At 50.4% G+C, this 22,076-nt stretch overlaps 1 protein-coding gene across 5 annotated transcripts in view; it reads right to left on the reverse strand.

The window, feature by feature from the left end:
- The window catches only part of GRIK5 (glutamate ionotropic receptor kainate type subunit 5), a 74,075-nt gene that overhangs the window by 35,581 nt on the left and 16,418 nt on the right, over positions 1–22,076 (reverse strand). For 3 of the 5 annotated variants that reach the window (XM_055369532.2, XM_031004071.3, XM_031004072.3), the window contains exons 9-12: positions 20,574–20,726; positions 20,079–20,183; positions 19,856–19,963; positions 8,767–8,970 (exon numbers count right to left, since the gene is read on the reverse strand). In XM_055369532.2, coding sequence (XP_055225507.1) covers positions 8,767–8,970; positions 19,856–19,963; positions 20,079–20,183; positions 20,574–20,726 — 570 coding nt within the window. The remainder of the gene's footprint in view (positions 1–8,766; positions 8,971–19,855; positions 19,964–20,078; positions 20,184–20,573; positions 20,727–22,076) is intronic. The other 2 variants (XM_055369528.2, XM_055369529.2) reach the window with 1 other exon arrangement.

Here is a 22,076-nt window from a genome sequence, read left to right on the forward strand (position 1 = left end):
CAAGGGGTTTAAGACCAGCATGGAAACAAGGCAAAACGCCGTCTCTATTAAAAATATGAAAATTAGCCAGGCATGGTGGTGTGCGCCTGTAATCCCAGCTACTTGGGTGGCTGAGGCACAGGAATTGTTTGAACCCAGGACGTGGAGGTCGCAGTGAGCCGTGGTCGTGCCACTGCACTCCAGCCTGGGCTACACAGTGAGACTCTGTCTCAAAATAAAATAAAATATCATGGCACATTCCTCGCTTAAAACCTTCCAGTGGCTCTGCAGCACAATAAAAATAACAGCCAAGGCCAGGCATGGTGGCTTACACCTGTAATCTCAGCACTTCAGGAGGTCGAGGCAGATAGATTGCTTGAGCCGAGGAGTTCAAGACCAGCCTGGCCAACATGGCAAAACTCTGCCTCTACAAAAATACAAAAATCAGCCAGGCGTGATGGAGCATGCCTGCAATCCCAGCTACTGGGAAAGCTGAGGTGGGAGGATTGCTTGAGCCTGGGAGGTTGAGGTTGCAGTGAGCCAAGATGGCACCACTGCATTGCACCACTGCACTCCAGCCTCGGTGACAGAGCAAGACCCTGTTTCAAAAACTAAAAAATAATAATAAAAAATAACAGCCACACTCCTTAGCAGTGACTGTGAGGCCCTGGGATGTGGGCCCTGCTCTCGGATCTCTCTGCCCCTCACTTTTTCCCCTCAACCACACTTTTCCCCCCAAGTCTTTATACATATGGGCTCTCTACTTGGAAAACACTCTTCCCCAGATCCATCCTTTCACTTGGCAATTATTTGCTGCGCACCAGCTGGGTGTCAGATGGTTCTAGGCGCTGGGGATGCAGAAGTGAGGAAAATAGTCAAACTTCTGCCCTCATGAAACCCTCCCTGGTGGCTCTTCTCAGGACTGTATTCCCCACCCCTTTTAGGTCTCTTCTCAAACGTTATCCAACCACCTTGTCTAAAACAGCATCCACGCACCAGACACTTTTATCTCCTTACCTCGCTTCACCTAACACGATATTAATATATCATACGCTGTCAGTTTCCCCCACTAGAACATCAGCAGTGGGGGCGGGGGGCGGGAAGGAGGGGACAAGGAGCACATCTGCTCATTACATTGCTGTCCCCTAGTGGCCAGGATGCAGTGGGTGCAGAATAGTTGCTCAGTAGTTATTCAGTAAGTGAATGACTAAATGTAGCTGGTTTGTTTTTGTTTTCGTTTCGCTCTTGTTGCCCAGGCTGGAGTGCAACGGCACCATCTCAGCTCACCACAACCTCTGCCTCCCAGGTTCAAGCAATTCTCCTGCCTCAGCCCCCTGAGTAGCTGGGATTACAGGCATGCGCCGCCACATCCAGCTAATTTTTTTGTATTTTCAGTAGAGATGGGGTTTCTCCATGTTGGTCAGGCTGGTCTCGAATTCCCAACCTCAGGTGATCCGCCCACCTCGGCCTCCCAAAGTGCTGGGATTATAGACGTGAGTCACTGCGCCTGGCCTAATCGTAGCTGTTTTTAAAGATGAGGCAGATCTATGTGTACTAACATGGGAAGATGGCCAAGTTACAAGTAAAAAAAGCAAACTACACAGCAGTAAGTATAGTAGGATATCATTTTTGCAAAAATAAAAATTTAAGAAATTTAGGCTGGGCATGGTGGCTCACGCCTTTAATCCCAGCACCTTGGGAGGCCAAGGTGAGCAGATCACCTGAGGTCAGGAGTCGAGACCAGCCTGGCCAACATGGTGAAATCCCCGTCTCTACTAAACAATACAAAAAAATTAGCCTGGCATGGTGGTGGGCGCCTGTAATCCCAGCTACTTGGGAAGCTGAGGCAGAAGAATTGCTTGAACCTGGGAGGTGGAGGTTGCAGTGAGCCAAGATCGTGCCACTGCACGCCAGCCTGGGCAACAGAGCCAGACTCTGTCTCAAAAAAATTAAGAAATTTAAAGATGTACCTGTATTAATGAATTTGTAGAAAATGAGTTGGAGGAATATGGTCTCTGAGGTGTAAGACCATCATGTATATCCAGTGTTTCTGCTATTTGTACCATTTGGTATTTTATCATTTAGTATTACATATATAAACAGAAAATAAAGGAGTTCCTTCTCAAATAATTGCTTATGAAAATTTCTGATGGTATGCAAAAATGCTTTTTTAATGCATATATACTTGCTATTGTTGTGCAAAATAGGATTATACTTAATACAAATATGTTTTATAACCGGAAACACAGTATAATGTAAAATTTTTTTAATGAAATGGACTTTATTTATTTATTTATTTATTTTTATTTTTGAGACAGAGTCTCACTCTTGTCGCCCAGGCTGGAATGCAGTGGCGCAATCTCGGCTCACTGTAACCTTCGCCTCCCAGGTTCAAGCGATTCTCCTGCCTCAGCCTCCTGAGTAGCTGGGATTACAGGTGCACACCACTACGCCTGGCTAATTTTTTTGTATTTTTAGTAGAGATGGGGTTTCACCATGTTGGCCAGGCTGGTCTCGAACTCCTGACCTCAGGTGATCTGCTCGCCTTGGCCTCCCAAAGTGCTGGGATTACAGATGTGAGCCACTGTGCCCAGCCTATTTTTTTAAAACAGGGTCTCACTCTGTCACCCAGGCTGGAATGCAGTGGTGCAATCATGGCTCACTGCAGCCTCAACCTCCCAGATTCAGGTGATCCTCCCACCTCCCAGCCTCCTGAGTGGCTGGGACTACAGGCACATGCCACCACACTTGGCTAATTTTTTTCAATTTTTGTAGAGATAGGGTTTCACCATGTTGCCAAGGTTGGTCTTGAACTCCTGGGCTCAAGTGATCCTCCCACTTCGGCCTCCCAAAGTACTGGGATTACAGGCGTGAGCCACCATGCCTGGCATGTGTGTGCGTCTTCTATCAGATGAAGAGAACTGGGGACAACATTTCTAAAGACTCCTTGATAGAATCAGTCAATTGCCCATTCAACACTAATTTACTGGAAACCTGCCATGTGTCAGGCCCTGAGCTGGGGACATAGCTAAGTAGACAAGGCTCCCATCCCCAGGGTGTGGAGGCCACAGGTGAGGTGGGTGGGTATCGTCTTGGTCATGCCAGCATCTATGACCTGTGCTGATCTCATCTGTCCCCTGTGATACCCCTCCAAGTTAGGGGGTCACCACTCCCCATTTGAGGGGACACTAAGGCTCAGAGGGGGCAGCCACCTGCCTGCAGGTCACAAAGCCAGTAAGGAGTAAGTCCAGATTTGAACCCAGGGTTAGCCGACTCCAAAGCCCATTCTTCTAACTACACTCACATACAGACCGCCTCAAGAAAGGTATCTAGCAGTAGTGACCACATGTGAGCCAGGCATGTGCCAGGCTCTGTGCAAATGCGCTCTCATTTAATTGCCTTAAAACTCACTGGCTGGGTGCAGTGGCTCATGCCTGTAATCCTAGCACTTTGGGAGGCCAAGGCGGACAGATCACTTGAGGTCCGGAGTTCGAGACCAGCCTGGCCAACATGGCGAAACCCCGTCTCCACTAAAAATACAAAAATAGCCGGGCATTGTGGTGCATTCCTATAATCCCAGCTACTTAGGAGGCTGAGGCAGGAAAATCGCTTGAACCCTGGAGGCAGAGGTTGCAGTGAGCCGAGATCACGCCATTGCACTCCAGCCTGGGCGACAGAGTGAGATTCTGCCTCAAAAAGAAAAACAAAAACAAACAAACAAAAAACCCTCTGTGAGGGAGGTAACATTAGCCCCTTTTCAAAAGGAGTGACTGACCTTCAGAGATAAGTGGCTTTGCAGGGATCATGTGGGAGCACTGGGGACCTGAAGCTGGCTCCTTCTGGCTCCTAACCAGTGCACTGCTATAGTGGACTCCATGGTGGCTACCCAGACTCTGTTTCAGGAGCGGGGCACTCATTGCCTCAGCTGCCCAGGGTGTAGGTGGCTGATGGCTCTCAGCTCTGTCAGTAGAAAAGCGTCCCCTCACCCAAAGTCCTGACTCTCCCCAAGAGCAGCCCACGTCCAGTGACATATCAGTGGGTGCTTAAAGGCCTGGCACCCTTACCACAGGGGGAGGTCCTTGATGGCCAGCTCAGCTCCAGAGCTGCCTGTGGGACAGCTAAGGCCCAGTTGTGACTGCAGCGCAGCTCAACTCCTCTGCCCAAGCCTGCTTCCTTCCCTCCCACACAGGGCAGGTTTCCAGGGGCACGCCATCACACCTCCTGCCTCTACATCTCCATCTCAGAGTCAGCTTCCTGGGACCCTGACCTAAGATCTTCTTTGCCCTTGAAGGCTAAGCTTTATCCTGAGGGCCTCAGGGGCTTCAGTTAAAGCATACAAGTGACAGATCAGACTCACACTGTAAAAAGGTTCTATTGGAGGACAAGCTGGGGAGTGGAGAGACTAGAAGCCAGGAGGCCAGTAAGGAGGCTGATGAGAGGGGTGGGACCTGAATTCACACCATGGCAGTGATGGCAGGGAGAAGGCCAATGTCAGCCATGGCCACTGGGTGGAAAAAATGGGTCATAATTCAAGACGGGCCAAGGAGCCCTGTGCCTGGCTCAGGGGTGACTGGCAGGATGCTGGTGCCCCAGGCTGTCTTCCATCTGGAAGTCACTCACCAGCTCTGGGCCACCCTGATGGGGTGCCCACCTTGGCTCTCCTGGTCACTAGCCATGGGCCTGGACATGAAACCTTGATGCCTCACTGTACATTTGAGAAAACGGGGCTAATACCAGTCCCTCCCTCACTGGGTGGCCATGAGGAGTCAAGGATGGAGACAAGTCAGAAAGCTCAGACAAGGGCCTGGCACAGTGTGCCACTCCATCAGTGTACTCCGAGCTTCCCAAGTTCCCAGCTGGAGGGCAGGAAAGGGCACAGGCCTTAAGTCAGACACACCTGGCTGCAGCCCTGTGCATTGGGGACTCCAGATCTCACACTGGGCAGTGATCCTCAGGCCATGAAGGACTGCTATGAAAATTATGTTAAGTAACACTTGAAAGGTTCCTCGCACATGCTGTGAAATCAACAAATGACAGCTGCTGCTGTTGTGATGACGGTGGTGACTATTCCTGTGCAGCTCGGCACACTCGGCTATCCCACAGCAGGGCAAGGCCAAACCCCGCCTATCCTTCATGCTCCAGCTCCTCCTCCAGTGTTCTCCCTGTAAATGTCATTGCCATCACCCAGATGCCCAAGCCAGACACAGGAGGAACGCTCTTCCTCCTGTCCTCTCCTGCATCCCCCACCCTAGGCAGTCACCAAGCCCTGGTGCTCTTTATCCCTTCCCCTAGTCTCTAGCTCTGACGTTCTCCCGCCTGAGGCCCACCAGCTCATTCCTTATCTCCTCACTGGTCTTCCTGTTACCACTGCTTCCCCCAACCCCAGGGCCAATTCACTTGAGCCAGATCAAAACCCTTCAAGGGGGGCCGGGCATGGTGGCTCATGCCTGTAATCCCAGCACTCTGGGAGGCTGAGGCAGGTGGATCACCTGAGTTCAGGAGTTTGAGACCAGCCTGGCCAACATGGCAAAACCCATCTCTACTAAAAATACAAAAATTAGCCAGGTGTGGTGGCATGCGCCTGTAGTCCCAGCTACTCAGGAGGCTGAGGCAGGAGAATCATTTGAACCCAGGAGGCAGAGGTTGCAGTGAGCCAAGATCACCCCACGGCACTCCAGCCTGCCTGGGCAGCAGAGCCAGAGTCCGTCTCAAAACAAAAACAAAAACAAAACTCTTCAAGGGCATCCCATGGGTTTTCTGCTGAGGCCCAAACCCTTTAGCCCACTCAGTAAGAGCACATCGGGCTTGTTCACCATGGTATCCCCAGGGTATAGCACAGGGCTTGGTATACAGTAGGCACTCAACAAACATTGGCCGAATGGAAAATGGATGAACACACAAATCTATGTATGTGCTGGCCATGCTGGTATGAATAATAACAATAATAAAAATAGTATAATCCCAGCACTTTGGAAGGCTGAGGTGGGAGGATTGCTTAAGCCCAGGAGTTCAAGACCGGCCTAGGCAACAGGGCCAGACCCCACCTCTACAAAAAACACAAAAATTACCTAGGCATTATGGCATATGCCTATAGTCCCAGCAACTCGGGAGGCTGAGGTGGGAGGATCGCTTGAGCCCAGGAGGTTGAGGCTGCAGTGAGCTGTGATTGCACTACTGCGCTCCAGCCTGGGCAACAGAGAGAGACCCAGTCTCAAAGGAAAAAAAAAAGGACACACGCATACAGCACTCACTATGCACCAGGCCCTGTTCTAAGTTCTTCACTGCATGTTGTTCTTCAAAACAACCCTATGTGCTAAAGGGCTGTTATTCCCCAATTTTACAGTTGAACAAACTACAACCTAAAGAAATGTTAAGCACTTGCCCAAAGCCACACAACCAGTGCACAGCAGAGCTAAGCTTCAAACAGCCAACCACAGACACTCTCAGCTGCCACACTTTGATGGCCCCAGGCCCCAAATCCTCTCACCCTACCCTACTGAGTAGGCCCTGAGACACAAAGGTCAGACAGCTGTAAATAAGGACTGTTCCAGACTTCTCTGTTGGTGAAAAAAGGGCATCCAGTTTAGAGTGACTTCAGGTGCAGGGCTACTCCCTTGGAGCCTGCTTATTTCTGGGATACCAGATGAAGGAATATTTCTGAGCCTACGTGACTAAAGACCAGGCTGTGGAAACAGGTCACGAGGAAGCCTGTGCCCTCAGGTGGGCATAGAGCTGTCAGCTCTGGGGCTTCTCATCTCCTGTCTCACCTGGGGCCTCTTTGGGCTTCAGGCTTTAAAATTCACCCTGGGCTGGGTGTGGTGTCTCATACTTGTAATCCTAGCACTTTGGGAGGTGAGGTGGGCGGATCACTTGAGGCCAGGAGTTCAAGACCAGCCTGGCCAACATGACGAAAACCTGTTGCTCCAAAAAATACAAAAATCAGCCAGGCACGGTGGCGCACCTGTAATCCCAGCTACTCGGAAGGCCAAGGCAGGAGAATCGCTTGAACCCGGGAGGTGGAGGTTGCAGGGAGGCAGAGGTTGCTGTGAGCAGAGATCGTGCCATTGCACTCCAGCCTGGGCAACAGAGGAGACTCTGTCTCCAAAATAAATAAATAAATAAATAAAATAATAATAATAATAAAATTCACCCTGACCTTAAAACTTACCCTGGGGCAGAAGTTTTCAAACCAGCTGGCAGCTTTATGGAGCAGCGCCTTGGGACCTGCCTGTGGGGTGGGGTGGGAGGCCCCCCCATCTCTGCCTTCACCAGAGCAGCTCTGCTCTTGCCCAGGGTTCTGAGGGAGTTTGCAATTGGAAAAAAAGTTCTGCTGTCAAAATAACTTTTGAAAGTCAGTGCCCTAAGGGATAAACGTCCTTGTCAAGCAAAGTGGCCCTCTCATGTCTTCCCTGGTGATGTTCAGGGGGTTGGATGCTGTAAATTCTGGCATGAGAGAGAGGAGGGTGAGAATCTCTGATGAGCTCTGTCAAGTCTAACGTCAAGGCTGCCCTGCCCATCTCTGGCCACAGCCCCTTGGTCTGCACACCAGCTCTGGGAGTGTCCTAATCAGGGGCCTACTTATCTCCCAGGGCACAGTCCTGCCTCTGGGAAGTTGTGCCCATAGTTTCTCCCACCTGGAATAAAAAGAGGAACTACATTTCAGTCCCCCAGTATCTGCCAAGCGATGTGTGAGGTACTTGTCCCCATGTCCTGTAACCCTCACTATAGACCTGCAAGGTATTATTATCCCCATCTTAGGGTGGGGAAAACTGAGGTTCAGAGGAGAGAAATGACACTTAAGGATTCAAATCTAGGAGTGTCTGACACCCAAAGATCCTTTCCACTGCACCCTTGCCTGCCACCTCCCATGGCCCTGCCTTCCATCCCTCCTCAGCTGCAACCAAATTCTGCCCACGCTCAGGCCCCGCTGGTTCCTCCAGTGCACCCCACTCCCTAGTATCACCCCATCTTTGTAGATGCTATTTCCCCTGCTCTAAATACGCTCCCCTTCTCCCACACCCCCTTCACCTTGCTAACTCCTTCATGACCTTTGGGAATCAGTTTGGGTATCATCTCTTCTGGGAAGCCCTCCTGGGATGCCTGACTGGGTCAGGAACCTCCTCTGGGACCCTCCTCTGAGCTCCCCAATCACAGCCCAGACGGCTCTGTGCTGTGGTCATTCACTGTCTTGCACCCCAAAGAGACTCTAAGCTCTTGGGGGCAGGGTCCAGATCCACTGTGCTCACAGTGGGATCCCATGCCCAGCAAGAGGCAAGGCACATAGTAGGTACTCAATAAACAGCCACTGAGTGGGTGAATGTATGAGTTCTACATGCAGCCCTCCAGGTCCATGATGTGCCAGGCCCTCCCTAGCAGGTGCTGGGCATAGCACACAGGTGAGGTGTGCTCCCTGCTCTCAGCCCTGCCTCCTGCAGGAAGCCTTTGACCTTCTCAGACCTTTTCCTGCTCCCCACTCCATGTCTCTTTCATTCACTTAACAAATCTTTGCACACCGACTAATCCAAGGTGGCATGAAAGGGGCATTTGGCAAAGCAGGACACAGGTGGTGATGCATGTACCACCTCTCCTCCTCTGTCCCATCCCACGGCACCCGCCAGGCACAGGCATACAGCGCAACATCAGTGAGGTGGTGTCAGGGGCCCTTCATGGCTCCTTCCTCTTCTGCCACCGGCCAGGCTGCTTCTAAGGTTCGACTGGCTGCCCAGCTGCCCGCCCTCCCTCACTCGCCGGATCCATGCCTCTTTCCCAGCCCCAGCCCAGCCATACCCGGTTGATGAGCTCGCCAACCATGCCCGTCCAGGAGCCGTTGGGCTCGGGCGCCCCGTACAGCCCATCCTCCACCAACCGCAGGCGGTAGCGGAAGCGCAGCAGCTCGGCCAGCTCCCGCAGCATGTCCACGCAGAAGCCCTCGAAGCGTTCATTCCCCGACAGGGCCTGGAAGTTGGGCCGGCGCATGACGTATGGGTTCTCCTGGGTGGGCAGAAGAAAGCAGTGGTCAGAGGCTGGGTGTCTAGTGGCTGGGTTGCGGATCCTGGAGCCCGGACCAGGCAGGTAGAGCAGGAATCTGCTTGCTGAGCAGGGATGATTTATTCATAGTACACATTTCTCACTTACAAATGCTCAGAGTGGGGAATAGACCTGAAAGCCAGGGAAAAACACATGGGTACTGCCAGTCCCTGGCAGATTGCAGGGAGCCATTTTAATCTCCAGCAGCCAACCTGATGCTCATTGGTCCCAAGCTCAAATGCGTACGAGGGAGGAGGTAACTTTAGAGTGAGTCAGACTGGATAGAGCTTGTGCCAAAGTGGATCAGGGGCTTTCAGATTTCTTATTACAATTCACAGTAAAAGATACATTTTACCCTGCAACCTAAGTCACCCACACATGAACACACGTAACTAGACTTAATTCCACAGAACAGTCCTTGCCCTAGTAACTATGGGCAATACACTGATATTTTCTATTCTGCTATACTTCATCTTTCCACATGGCCGGTAACGACTCAACAAACCAACTTCATGAGCCACTAATGGGTTAAAGATGGTATTCCCTCACCAGGGTTTAGCTCCAGTCCAATTCCCCATGAGGGAGGCAGGCTGAAGATGACAGATGGTGCAATTTTTTTTTTTTTTTTGGAGACAGAGTCTTGCTCTGTCACCCAGGCTGGAGTGCAGTGGCGCGATCTCAATTCACTGCAACCTCCACCTCCTGGATTTAAGCGATTCTCCTGCCTCACCCCCGCCAAGTAGCTTGGATTACAGGTGCCTGCCACCACGCCCGCCCAATTTTGTTTTTGTATTTTTAGTAGAGACGGGGTTTCACCATGTTGGCCAGGCTGGTCTTAAACTCCTGACCTCAAGTGATCCGCCCACCTCGGCCTCCCAAAGTGCTGGGATTACAGGTGTGAGCCATCGCACCTGGCCCAGATGGTGCAATTTTAAGAGAATTTGGAAACTTAAGATTGTTTTGTAAAGTCTCCTGGTTATAAATGTTAGCAACTCGCATGCCTGAAATCCCACTGCTTTGGAAGGCTGAGGTGGGAGGATTGCTTGAGCCCGAGTTTGAGGCTGCAGTGAGCTATGACTGTACCACTGCACTTCAGCCTGGGCAACTGAGCAACTCTGTCTCTAAAATAAAATAAAATAAATGTTAGCAACTGATACGGTTAGGCTTTGTGTCCCCACGCAAATCTCACCTTGAATGGTAATCCCCATAATCCCTATGTGTCAAGGGAGAGACCAGGTGGAGGTAACTGAATCAGGGGGGCGGTTTCCCCCATGCTCTTCTAGTGATAGTGAGTTCTCACGAGATCTGATGGTTTTATAACGGGCTCTTCCCCCTTCACTCGGCACATCTCTCTCCTGCTGCCTTGTGAAGAAGGTGCCTTGCTTCCCCTTCGCCTTCTGCTACGATTGTAAATTTCCCAAGGCCTCCCCAGCCATGCTGAACCTGTGAGTCAATTAAACCTCTTTCCTTCATAAATTACCAAGTCTCGGGCAGTTCTTTACAGCAGTATGAAAATGAACCAATACAGCAACCAATTCAAATTCTAATACCAATTATTATTAAATGTTCTGCAGGCCAAAACAAACGCAGTTTCTAGTTTGCAATCTCTGACCTACAGTCAGTTTGCCACATTGACGCTTATTTCTGAGGGGTTTGAGCAAACTTTACTGATCCCATGGTGCCAAAGAAACACAAAAGCAGAAAGAATGGTCCAAGTGCTAGGAAAACAAGGCATGTGATGATGGTAACAAATGGGAAACTTATCTGGACACAGCTATTGTCTAAATGGTTGTTTGTACAATGTCACTTTGGAATAATGAACAAAAGGACTTAGGACTTAGGGAAGAGCCAGGAAAGAGCTTTGGTTAAAATATACACAATGAGCCAGGTGTAGTACCTCAAGCCTGTAATTCTAACACTTTGGGAGGCCAAGGCAGGTGGATGGCTTGAGCCCAGGAGCTCAAGACCAGCCTAGGCAACATGGCAAAACCCCGTCTCTATAAAAAATACAAAAATTAGCCAGGCGTGCTGGTGTGCACCTGTAGTCTCAGCTACTTGGGAGGCTGAGGTAGAGTCCCAGAGGCTCAGGTTGCGGTGAGCCGAGATTGCACCACTGCAGGCCAGCCTGGGAGATGGAGTGAGACTCTCTCAAAAATAAAATAAAATAAAATATCCACAATGGTTATTGTGTATTGAGAACCTGTGCTGTGCGTTCTCTCGATGACATCATTTTAATTCCTTATGGTGACCTTACACTGAAATGGGCATAAGTAGATTCCTTTTACACATGTGGACATGGAGGCTCAAAGTGGTTAAGTGACCTCTGTCACCTCTCATTCATTCAACACACAATTACTGAGCTCCATGGTAGATGTGGCCACAATATTGTGCTGCTTCTTCTAGCAACAGATGGGGTCCATTTCTCCCTGGGTTCAGACTTTGTGGTCTGAGCTGGCCTTATGACTTGTTTTGGCCAACTGGATGTGGCAGAAGTGATGCTGTGTGAATTCCAGAGTCTCAGCCTTCAGAGCAGCCCCCATTTAAGGAAGCCCAGGCTGGCCTGCTGGAGGGTGAGTGAACCAAGGCATGCCAGCCAACAGCCAGCATCCACAGCCATTCTGCACTTTCCAGTCCAGTCTGGACACCAGCTGAATGCTGCCACAGTGTGCCCAAGTGAGACCAGCCAAAGAATCACTAAGTTGACCCATGGAATCATGCAAAATAATCAACTGCTATTGTTTCAGTTTCTGGGTTCTGGGTGGTTTGTCACACAGTAATAGAATCTCCTACTATGTGGCCAGGTCATAGGCTCTGGACTCCAGGACCCCACAGAGCCCTACAGCTACAGGGTGATGGAATGGAGAGCAGTCAGTGATTCTCTATTAAGCTGCCTTTCCAGAACCAAAATTGTGGAACGGGGAACAAGAATGTGAGATAATACTAATAATAGCGGCAACAGCCAGCATTTCTTGTGGGCTTGCTGTGTGACAGCAATTCTGTCAGCGTGGGATGGCAGTATTATTACGTCTCTTTTAGAGATGAGGATGCTGAGGTCCAGAGAAGTGAAGTAGTAAGTGGCTGAGAAGGACAAGTTGTCTGATTCCAAAGCTCCGCTCTTAAGCCCTGTGCTAGACTGAGCTCAAGTGGACAGAATCAGACAGTGGATATGGGAGAAGCCAGAGAGAGACGAGGGACCCAGGTTGGGTATCAAAGCTGGAGAATCAGAAACTGAGAATCCTAGAGACAAGGGCCTGGCTCCCATACAGCCCCCTTGACATATAGAGGATAGAACCAAGGCTCAGAGAGGTAAAGCATCTAGCCCAAGGCCACCCAGCTGAAGCAGGGCAGTGGGAAGGGAGACAGGGCAGAGCTGGGCTTCACAACCCAGTCACTGTGCACTCTGAACCCTGTTCCTTCCACTATGCCAAGCTGGTCTCTAAATTCAAGACTGAGGAACTTAGGTTCAGGGTCTCAGGACTGGGGTCTGAGCTTAGAGAGACAAAAAGAGACTGGGGCCTGTGAATAGAAATTAGATAACCATAATCTAGGACTCAACTTAGAGTCACAGACTATCAGAACAGAAGGGTCCTCAAGGAGCCTCAAATCCAGGGTCTTCAGACTTCAAAAAGAATCTTATGCAGAAGCCCAACACTGCAGCCACACAATGAGATACTGCTAAGTCCAATTCTAAGAATTTACCCTACAAATGGCTGTGCATCAAAAACGCAGGTCCAAGAAAGTCAGTGCAGCATTGCTTGTAGTGAGAACAAAGACTGAAACAACCTAATTTGGGCCAAGTTAAAAAGATTATCGATGTCATAAAAGAATCCCAGGCAACCACTAAAATAGCAAGGTCTACAAGATATATTAGGAGGAAAAAAACAAGCTACAGAACAACGTGTACAATATGCTACTCTTTGTTAAAGAAAGAGCAACGATGTGCTTGTATATGCATAGACATTTCTGGGAGGATGGTGGCCTCTGAAAAAAGAAAATGAGAGACCCAGGGAAGGAAGGAAACTGATTTTTCACTCCTCACCTGCCTTGTACTCTTTGAATTCTATTTTACGTAGGTTTGTATTAACTTCTGTCCCTTCCCCAATTTTATTTATTTATTTTTGAGACAGAGTCTTGCTCTGTTACCCAGGCTGGAGTGTAGTGGTGCGATCTCGGCTCACTAGAACCTCCGCCTCCTGGGCTCAAGTGATTCTCCCACCTCAGCCTCCGGAGTAGCTGGGACCACAGGTGCGATGCACTAAGCCTGGCTAATTTTTGTATTTTTTGTAGAGACAGGGTTTCATCATGTTGCCCAGGCTGGTCTCAAACTCCTGAGCTCAAGTGATCTGCCCACCCCGGCCTCCCAAACTGCTGGGATTACAGGCATGAGCCACCATGCTCAGCCCCCTTCCCCAGTGTAACAATTTTTTTTAAATTGAAGTATGATATTTAAGTGTGTATGAACACGCATGGTTGGCTGGGCTTGGTGGTTCACGCCTGTAGTCCCAGCACTTTGAGAGGCCAAGGAGGGAGGATCACTTGAGCCCAGGAGTTCAAGACCAGCCTGGGCAACATAGGAAGACCCCGTCTCAATAAAAATAACTTATAAAAAATAAAAAGAAATGCAAAGAGTCAAGAAGAACCAAAGTAATCCTAAAGAAGAAAAGCAAAACTGGGGGTTTACGCTGCCAAATGTTAACACTTAATTTAAAGCTATGGTATTTAAGACACTGCAGTACTAGAACAAAGACAGACAAACAGACAATAGAATGGAGTGTTTGGAAACCCACATATAAATGGATATTGATTTGTGACAAAGGTAAAACTGTCCTGAAGGGGGAAGAATTATTGTTATAATAAATGGTGCTGCTGAATTAAATACCCATATGGAAAAAAATGTATTCTGGCCAAGTGCGGTGGCTCATGCCTGTAATCCTAGCACTTTGGGAGGCTGAGGCAGGTGGATTACTTGAGGTCAGGAGTTCAAGACCAGCCTGGCCAATATGGTGAAACCCCTATCTCTACTAAAAATACAAAAATCAGCCAGGCGTGGTGGTGGGCGCCTGTAATCCCAGCTACTCGGGAGGCTGAGACAGGAGAATCACTTGAACCCAGGAGATGGAGGTTGCAGTTAGCCAAGATCGCATGCTACTACATTCCAGCCTGGGCAACAGAGTGAGACTCTGTCTCAAAAAAAAAAAAAAAGAAAAAAATGTATTTTGACTCTCCTACCTCACATGCTACATAAAAATCAATTTCAGGAGGATGGCAGACCCAAATGTAAAAGGCAAAATTATTACGTTTTTAGAACACAAATAGTAGAATATCTTCATGATATAGGGGTATACACGGAATTCTTAAATTCTAAAATCATTAACGATAAAGGAAAAAAGCTGATGAACAGAACTTTGGTAAAATTAAAAATCAAATCCTTTTATCCAAAATATACTACTGAGAATGAAAAGATAAGCCACAAAGGGGGACAGGACATTTGCAATACATACATCAGACAAATGACTTGTACCCAAGAATGTATAAATAACTCACAATCAGGCTGGGCGCAGTGGCTCACGCCTGTAATCCCAGCACTTTGGGAGGCCGAGGTGGGCAGATCACGAGGTCAGGAGATCGAGACCATCCTGGCTAATCGGTGAAACCCCATCTCTACTAAAAATACAAAAAATTAGCCAGGCGTGGTGGCGGGCGCCTGTAGTCCCAGCTACTTGGGAGGCTGAGGCAGGAGAATGGCGCAAACCGGGGAGGCAGAGCTTGCAGTGAGCCGAGATTGTGCCACTGCACTCCAGCCTGGGTGACAGAGCAAGACTCTGTCTCAAAATAAAAAAATAAAAAATAACTCACAAATCAATAAAAAGTCACATATCCCAATTTTTTTAAAATAGAAAAAGACATGAATAGGAACCTTGCAAATGAGGATTTCCAAATAGCCAATAAAGGGCCAAGTGTAGTGGCTCATGCCTGTAATCCCAGCACTTCAGGAGGTCAAGGTGGGTGGATCCCTTGAGCCCAGGAGTCCAAGACCAGGCTGGGCAACATCGTAAAACCCTGTCAATTAAAAAAAATTGTTTTTAATTAGCTGGGTGTGGTGGTGCACGACTGTGGTCCCAGCTACTCAGGAGGCTGAGATAGGAGAAGTGCTTGAGCCTGGAGGTCGAAGCTGCAGTGAGCTACGATTGGGCCACTGCACTCCAGCCTGGGTAACAGAGCAAGACCCTCTCTCAAAAAACAAAAACAAAGAAAAATCAAATAGCCAATAAACACAAAAAGGTGTTCTGCCTCCCTGATCATTAGGGAAATGCAAATGAAAACCACCATATATGGTTGGTACCTTTATACACTCACCACTGACAAACCGAGGAGCAAGTGGAATTTTCATTCATTTGCTGCCGCTGGGAATGAAAGTGAAAGTGGTTCAATCACTTTGGAAGACACTTTTACAATACCTGCTAAAGCTAGGACAAACACCCTGCGACCCAGCAACTAGAACACACCCAACAGAAACACCAGTACATGTTCACCAAAAGACATGGAAGAGAACCTTCCTAGTAGTACTATTCCTAACAGCAAAAAGCCAGAAACAAACGTCCATCCAGATTGGATGAATCAGGAAATTGCAGTACATTCAACATACAACAATGAGACTACACTACTTGCAATGACACAGATGAAACTCATAATGTTGCCAGAAGAAGCCAGTCTCAAGAAAGAACACACAGTACGATGCCATTTATATGAGGTTCAAGAGCGGGCAAAGCTGATCTGTGGTGACGGAAGCTGAGATGGGGGTTAGCCTTGGAGGGTTAGTGATTGGAAGGGCATGGGGAGGCTTTGGGTTGGGGACAGCTGGTTGGTTACACAGGTGTGTTCAGTTTTTGAAACTTCATTGAGAAGTAACACGATTTGTGCACATTTCTGTATGTGTGTTACGCTTCAGTGAAAATCTCTCAAAAGTAAAAACAAAAAATTAAAGTAGGGTAGGTTCTAGAACATTCCTTACAAGCTGATTGCTTGGACCCTTTCATGAACCTGGGATCCAAATCCTTGTCCAGGATTTCCTGCAGTGTAGTTTCAACAACACTGATCTAGTCCAACCTCCTCACTCTGCTATGAATATTTTATTTACGTATTTATTTATTATTATTATTTTTAGACAGGGTCTCACTCTGTCGCCCTGGCAGTGGTATGATCTGATGATCTGGGCTCACTGCAGCCTCAACCTCCTGAGTTCAAGTAATCCTCCTGCCTCAGCCTCCCAAGTAGCTGGGATTAAAGGTGTACACCACCACGCCCAGCTAATTTTTGTATTTTTAGTAGAGATGGGGTTTCGCCATGTTGCTCAGGCTGGTCTCAAACTCATGGGCCCAAGTGATCCTCCCGCCTCGGTCTCCCAAAGTGCTGGGGTTACAGGTGTGAACCACCATGCCCAGACTGCTAGGAATACTTTAATCCCCTCATTTTAAAGGAGGACACTGAGTATAGAGAGACCTGCTAGGGGCACACAGTGTGTGGATGGCAGTGCCAGGCTCAGGACACAGCCCTGAGGGCTCAGAAAGAAGTAGAAATAATGGAGGCAATGTGGCCTGGCACGGTGGCTCACGCCTGTAATCCCAGCACTTTGGGAGGCCGAGACGGGCGGATCACGAGGTCAGGAGATCAAGACCATCCTGGCTAACACGGTGAAACCCCGCCTCTACTAAAAATACAAAAAAATAGCCGGGTGTGATGACAGGCGCCTGTAGTCCCAGCTACTCGGGACACTGAGGCGGGAGAATGGTGTGAACCCAGGAGGCGGAGCTTGCAGTGAGCTGAGATCGCGCCACTGCACTCCAGCCTGGGTGACAGAGCAAGACTCTGTCTCAAAAATAAAAAAAAAATAAAAAAATAATAGAGGCAACGTGGTGCAAAAGACAGGCATGTGGGCTCTGCTGCCTTCTAGCTGGGCGACCTCGGGCACGTCATTTAACCCTCCTATGCCTGAGTTTCTTTATCCGAAAATCAGGGCTTCTGTGAAGATTGTGTCACATGAGCACAGGGCTTGGCACAATGCTCAAAGCCATGAACCACAAGCTCAGGAGAGGGAGGGAGGGAGGGAGGTGCTCTCACACGTACCTTGGGCACTGCAAGGGCCTTCTTAGCTCATGTGATCCTCCCACTGCTCCTCAAGGCGAGACGCAGACCCATTTTATAGATAAAGCAATGTATACTGTAGTTAAGTGACTTGAACTAATAAGAGTGGAGGAATGGGACTGAGGTCCCTCTGTCCGCGGCAGAGAGACTACTCTTAACTGCCACACTAGTCACCAAAGGGCAGAGTGAGGCATCTCAGCTCAATGAAGGGAATCCTCAGGACCACCTGGGTGCCCTGACAAATTCTCCAAGACTGGGGCGAGACCAGCAGCTGAGGAGGGCGGGCCTATGCACAGCCTCAACTCCGTGGGACTTCTGCACCCCCAGCTTCCCCATGGGGCCTCTCTCTATCTCAGCACCAGCCCATCCTGTCTCAGCACGAGATCCCTGAGCCTGCCCCAGGGGCAGCGCCAGCCTGCACCCCATCACCAGAGGCCCTCGCTCCCACACCTGGACCACCTCTAATCCCTAGCAGCATCCCTCATGGGCCAACAAGGAGCCTTCCTGACTCCAGATCTGGCCCCGCCCCTTCCTGCTCAACACTCTCTCCCCAAGGTAAAGCACAGGACAACTGAATCCTTCAGAGCCCCTTCCCCACCTGCTGCCCCGCAGCCCCTAGGCTGCCTCTGTCCCAACACTCACCACAACCCTCTGTACTTGCTAGGTATCAGTCACAGCTCTAGGCCCTGGGATAGAGCAGCGAATGAGACAAGTTCTAACCCACATCTTGCCCTAGGCACCCAGTTTGAGTCACATCTGAATCTCCAAGTGCCTGACACAGGTCTTGCCCAGAAACCCATGTCAGGCAATACCAGCGAATGAACGGGGCTTGTCTGGCTGTGTACACAGAGGCTGTTGCCTCCCTGTTCAACCTGACAAACACCTCCCAAAACCCCAGCTCCTGCCCCTCCTGCCGCTCCTGCTGCCTGGGATATTTTCTGGGCACCCAACTCCTATGCAACCCCATCTAATGCCACCTCTGCCAGGAAGCCTTCCTCCAGCCTCCTAAAGCTGACTCAGTCCCTCCTTTCTTTGGTAGTCCCTCATTGTGGGAATGACTGTGTCCAGGTCTATCTCCTCCATCAGACTGGGACAGCCTCCCGGTGCCACCTGAGAGCTCCTGACTCATATATGTGCTTCTAGAATGTAAGGGCCAGCACCATACAGCTTTGGTAAATATTTATGGAATGAATAAGTGAATCAACCCATCAAGAGATGGGTGAACATCAGGAAGGGAAGAAAAATACAAGCTCCCAGGCCTTGAGGAGAAGCAGGGAGGAGAGTGAAGACACTTGAAGCTCCCAGGGTCACAGCTCAGCTCTCCTGACCTCCCCTCCCTGACCTTTGCACCCTGTTCCCCACCAAGGCCCCCAACTCTTCTGCCTCCAGGAGGCTTCAGGGATTGACCGCACACCACAGCACAGAGGGTCTGACTGCTCCTAGCCAAGCCCCCAGGGCCCCCTGGGGAGGCTGTTAGGAGATGTCTGGTTTCCCGTCTGCAGACCATCTGTCCCTCCACAACAGGATCACTGGCCCTGCTCCAGAGGGACTTGAGGTCCATTTTAGATGAGGAGTTCCCTAGGGACTGAGGGAACTGCTCTGCGACTCACTGCTTTAGGTGGCCCTCTAACATCCTGCAAAACCCTCTTGTAACCCTCTCTGAATGTCAGCATCCACAGCGAATAGCTGACACAGCTCAGAGTTACTGAGCGGCTCCCTCAGTAACAACGAGTGCTGACAGGCCACGGACTTGGCCACTGTGAAGAGCATGGCTGCCTGGCATGTCCAGCCTCCAGGCCAGCCGCTTGGGGAAGCCTCCTGCTTGCCAGGCCCTGTGGATCACCCCCTCCCTGACCTCCTAAGGCACTGGAAGCCCATTGTGCCTGGCAGGAGGCAGCATGGTGCAGCAGAGAGGGCACCAGCTCCGAGCCTGACACTAGCTCTGCCGGGGACTCACTGTGTGACCTGCTTCCTTACCCTCAAAAGGGGGAAATAAGACGAAGCTCACAAGGGTAGCCGTGAGGTCTAAAGAATGACGCTTGGAAAGGGCCTAGCACAGTGCCCGGTGCAGAACAGGCGATCAATAAATACTTGACATACAAAGGCCCCTCTGCCTCTGATTTGGTGAAATGCAGGAGTGGCACCCCCAGGGCTACAGGACAACGCCCCTGTCTGGTGCTTGGGTACTGAGAGGTCTGGAGCTTCAGAACACAGAGGTCAAGACTCAGGCTCTGAAGGATTAGAGACATAGCTTCCAGTCCTGGCTGTGCCGGGTGCTTGCTGTGTGACCCTGGGCAAGTCACCTCCCCTCTCTGAGCCTCAGTTTCCACAACTTCAAGATGGACACTGAGTTGGCATTGTTGATACATGTTGTTGGCAAGGGTGGCAAAACAACTGTTCTGGCAATCATGATTCATCAGGATTGACCAGGGCCAGATACTGTGCAAAGAGCTGGGTTAAATCTGGCCCTGAGGGCAGTCTGCTCCCTCCCTGCTCTGGCAGCGTTTAGGATGGTAGCGCCTTGTTCACAACCTGGAGTTGCTGCGTGCAGGAATCCCAGCCCCCACTGGCCTATGCGCTGTGCCAGCCAATGCATCCCTCCACCTCACGGTGGGAGCTAGGACTGGGCTCAGGGCAGCGCCAGGGAAGGCCCAGCGTTCAGGCCCCTTCACTTACCACTCCCAGGCCCCCATCTAGGGCCACTCACCAGGATGGTTGTGACCACCAGGGTCTTGTTGGCCAGTGTCTGCGACAGGTTGATGTCCAGGGTGGTGGCATTCATGGCCAGGGTGCGGTTAGAGTACCACACCCCAATCTAGGGGGCAGAGAGGGTGCTGTCAGCTCAGGCCCTGCCTGAGGTCATGGCAGCCTCTGGGCCCGCCCCCACCCTCACCCCAGCAGGGCTCTGGCGTCACCCTGGGTCTGCTCACCTCACGGTGGCCCTGCCGGGACTTTTCTAGGATGCGCAGGGTGTAGTTGGTTCTCTGCCCTTTGCTGTTGAACTCAACCCGCCCGGTCAGCCCATCATACTCTACCTGGCAGGGTGGGGAGGTGGGGCAGAGGGAGAGTGCAGGGGCCCAGAGATGGGCAGGGAAGGCCCAGCGTGGTGAGACATCCACAGAGAAAGGCACAGACAGACCGGGGTGGAGGGGACAAGAGAGAGAAGAGGAAGATCACAGTCAAAAGAGAAAGATAACATGCAAGGAAGCAAGAGGAGATGGGACAAAAGGCATGAAGAGGGCAAGACTCAGAAAGAGAGAGAAAGAGTAACCCAGATAGGCAGCAACAGCCAGGAGTGGACAGGGGAGGCAGTGGGTACGGTGGGAAGAGCAGGGAGGGCGGAGGGCCACAGGGTGGTCACAGTGAGCGCTCCCACCTGAGGTGGCCGTGTCCTGCCTCCTCCACCCATCCCCGCTCGGGCTCACCATGCGCAGGTAGTTCATGAGGCTGGTCCCGTGGGGCCAAATGTTGGCCGATGTACAGGCCAGAGGCTTCACACCAATCTCCTGGCTGCGGTTCAGCTCTCGGACAGCGCTCACCACCACGTGCACGGCGTCAAACATCAGGGCAGCTGACAGCTGCGGTGGGACAGAGGCGGGGGTGGGATGGATAAGAGGCTGCTTAGGCAGAGGAGCCCCAAAGGCCCCTGAGCTGCCACCCTCAAACCCTCAAATAACTTCCCTCTCCCCAGGAATGGGAAACTGGGTGGGTCAGGAGTGAGGAAGTGGCTCTGGTGTCTTTCTTGGGAAGTGGAATTGACAGCGGGAAAGGTGTGTGTGCTTCCCATGTCTTGGTGGGAGTAGGTCTCCCAGACTGTATGTGGCCATGTATCTCTCAGAGGGTGCCTGGATAGCTAGCTGTGTCACCTGCATGGGCAGGTATGTCTGGGAATCTGGGTGATGCAGGCCAGGGAAGATGGCCATAGTCCCCGTCTGAGTGTGTCTGGGGCACGTTTACATGAGTGGGGCTGGATGACCATGCCCATTCATCTATACGCAGCTTGGGTGTGGTGTCAGAGAGGCAGGAGCATACAATGATTGGTCGCGGGCCTGGGAGGCAGGTGGCTCAGAGCTAGAGCCCTGGCTCTGCTATTTTCTCATTCTTTGACAGGGCTAAGTCCTCATTCCTCCCTGAACCTCAGTTTCCTTCTCTGTAAAATGAGGATAATAGTAATCTCTACCTTCACGTGCTGTTATGGGGCTCTGGTGACATAACGCCTGTAAAGCACTCAGAACAGTGCCTGGCACACAGTTAGCATCCCATACACTCTAGTCCCCAATCTGTGACACAACCACGGTGTCTGTGTGTGCTTCTTAGGGTGTGCCCCAGCTGTGTTAGTGTGAAGGTCTGAGTATCTGTGTTGTGTAGATGTGCACAGGGGTACACACAAATGTGCCTCTGTGTTGGGGTGTGTGATGTCCCTGTGTGGACACATCTGACTGGACAGCTTGGTGTCCATGTGTGCTCTGCGCGTAGAAGTGTCTTGGTGTCTTGGTATCTGAGTAGATGTCTGTGAACAAATACACATAAATATGCATTTTTTGTATGCTGGTATTTATTCAACATCTATTATCAGACACCTGTTATGAGCTAGGCTATTTTAAGTGCTGGGGATACAATGGTGAACAAAATAAACAGAACCCCCTGCCCTCATGGAACTTACAGTCCTCAAATCCATATCTCTATGTAAGTCTAATATACAGTAAGCCACATTGTGATGAAATAAGCAAATATAAGTGCTATGGAAAAAGACAAGGCAGGGAGGGGTGAAAAAATAGGTAGTTTACCTTTTTTTTTTTTCTTTTGAGACAGAGTCTTGCTCTGTCACCCAGGCTGGAGTGCAGTGGCACAATCTTGGCTCACTGCAACCTCTTCTACCTCCCAGGTTCAAGCGACTCTTGTGCCTCAGCCACCCAAGTAGCTGGGAT

This window comes from Gorilla gorilla, chromosome 20 (assembly GCF_029281585.2).
Source record: "Gorilla gorilla gorilla isolate KB3781 chromosome 20, NHGRI_mGorGor1-v2.1_pri, whole genome shotgun sequence".
Lineage (NCBI taxonomy): Eukaryota > Metazoa > Chordata > Mammalia > Primates > Hominidae > Gorilla > Gorilla gorilla.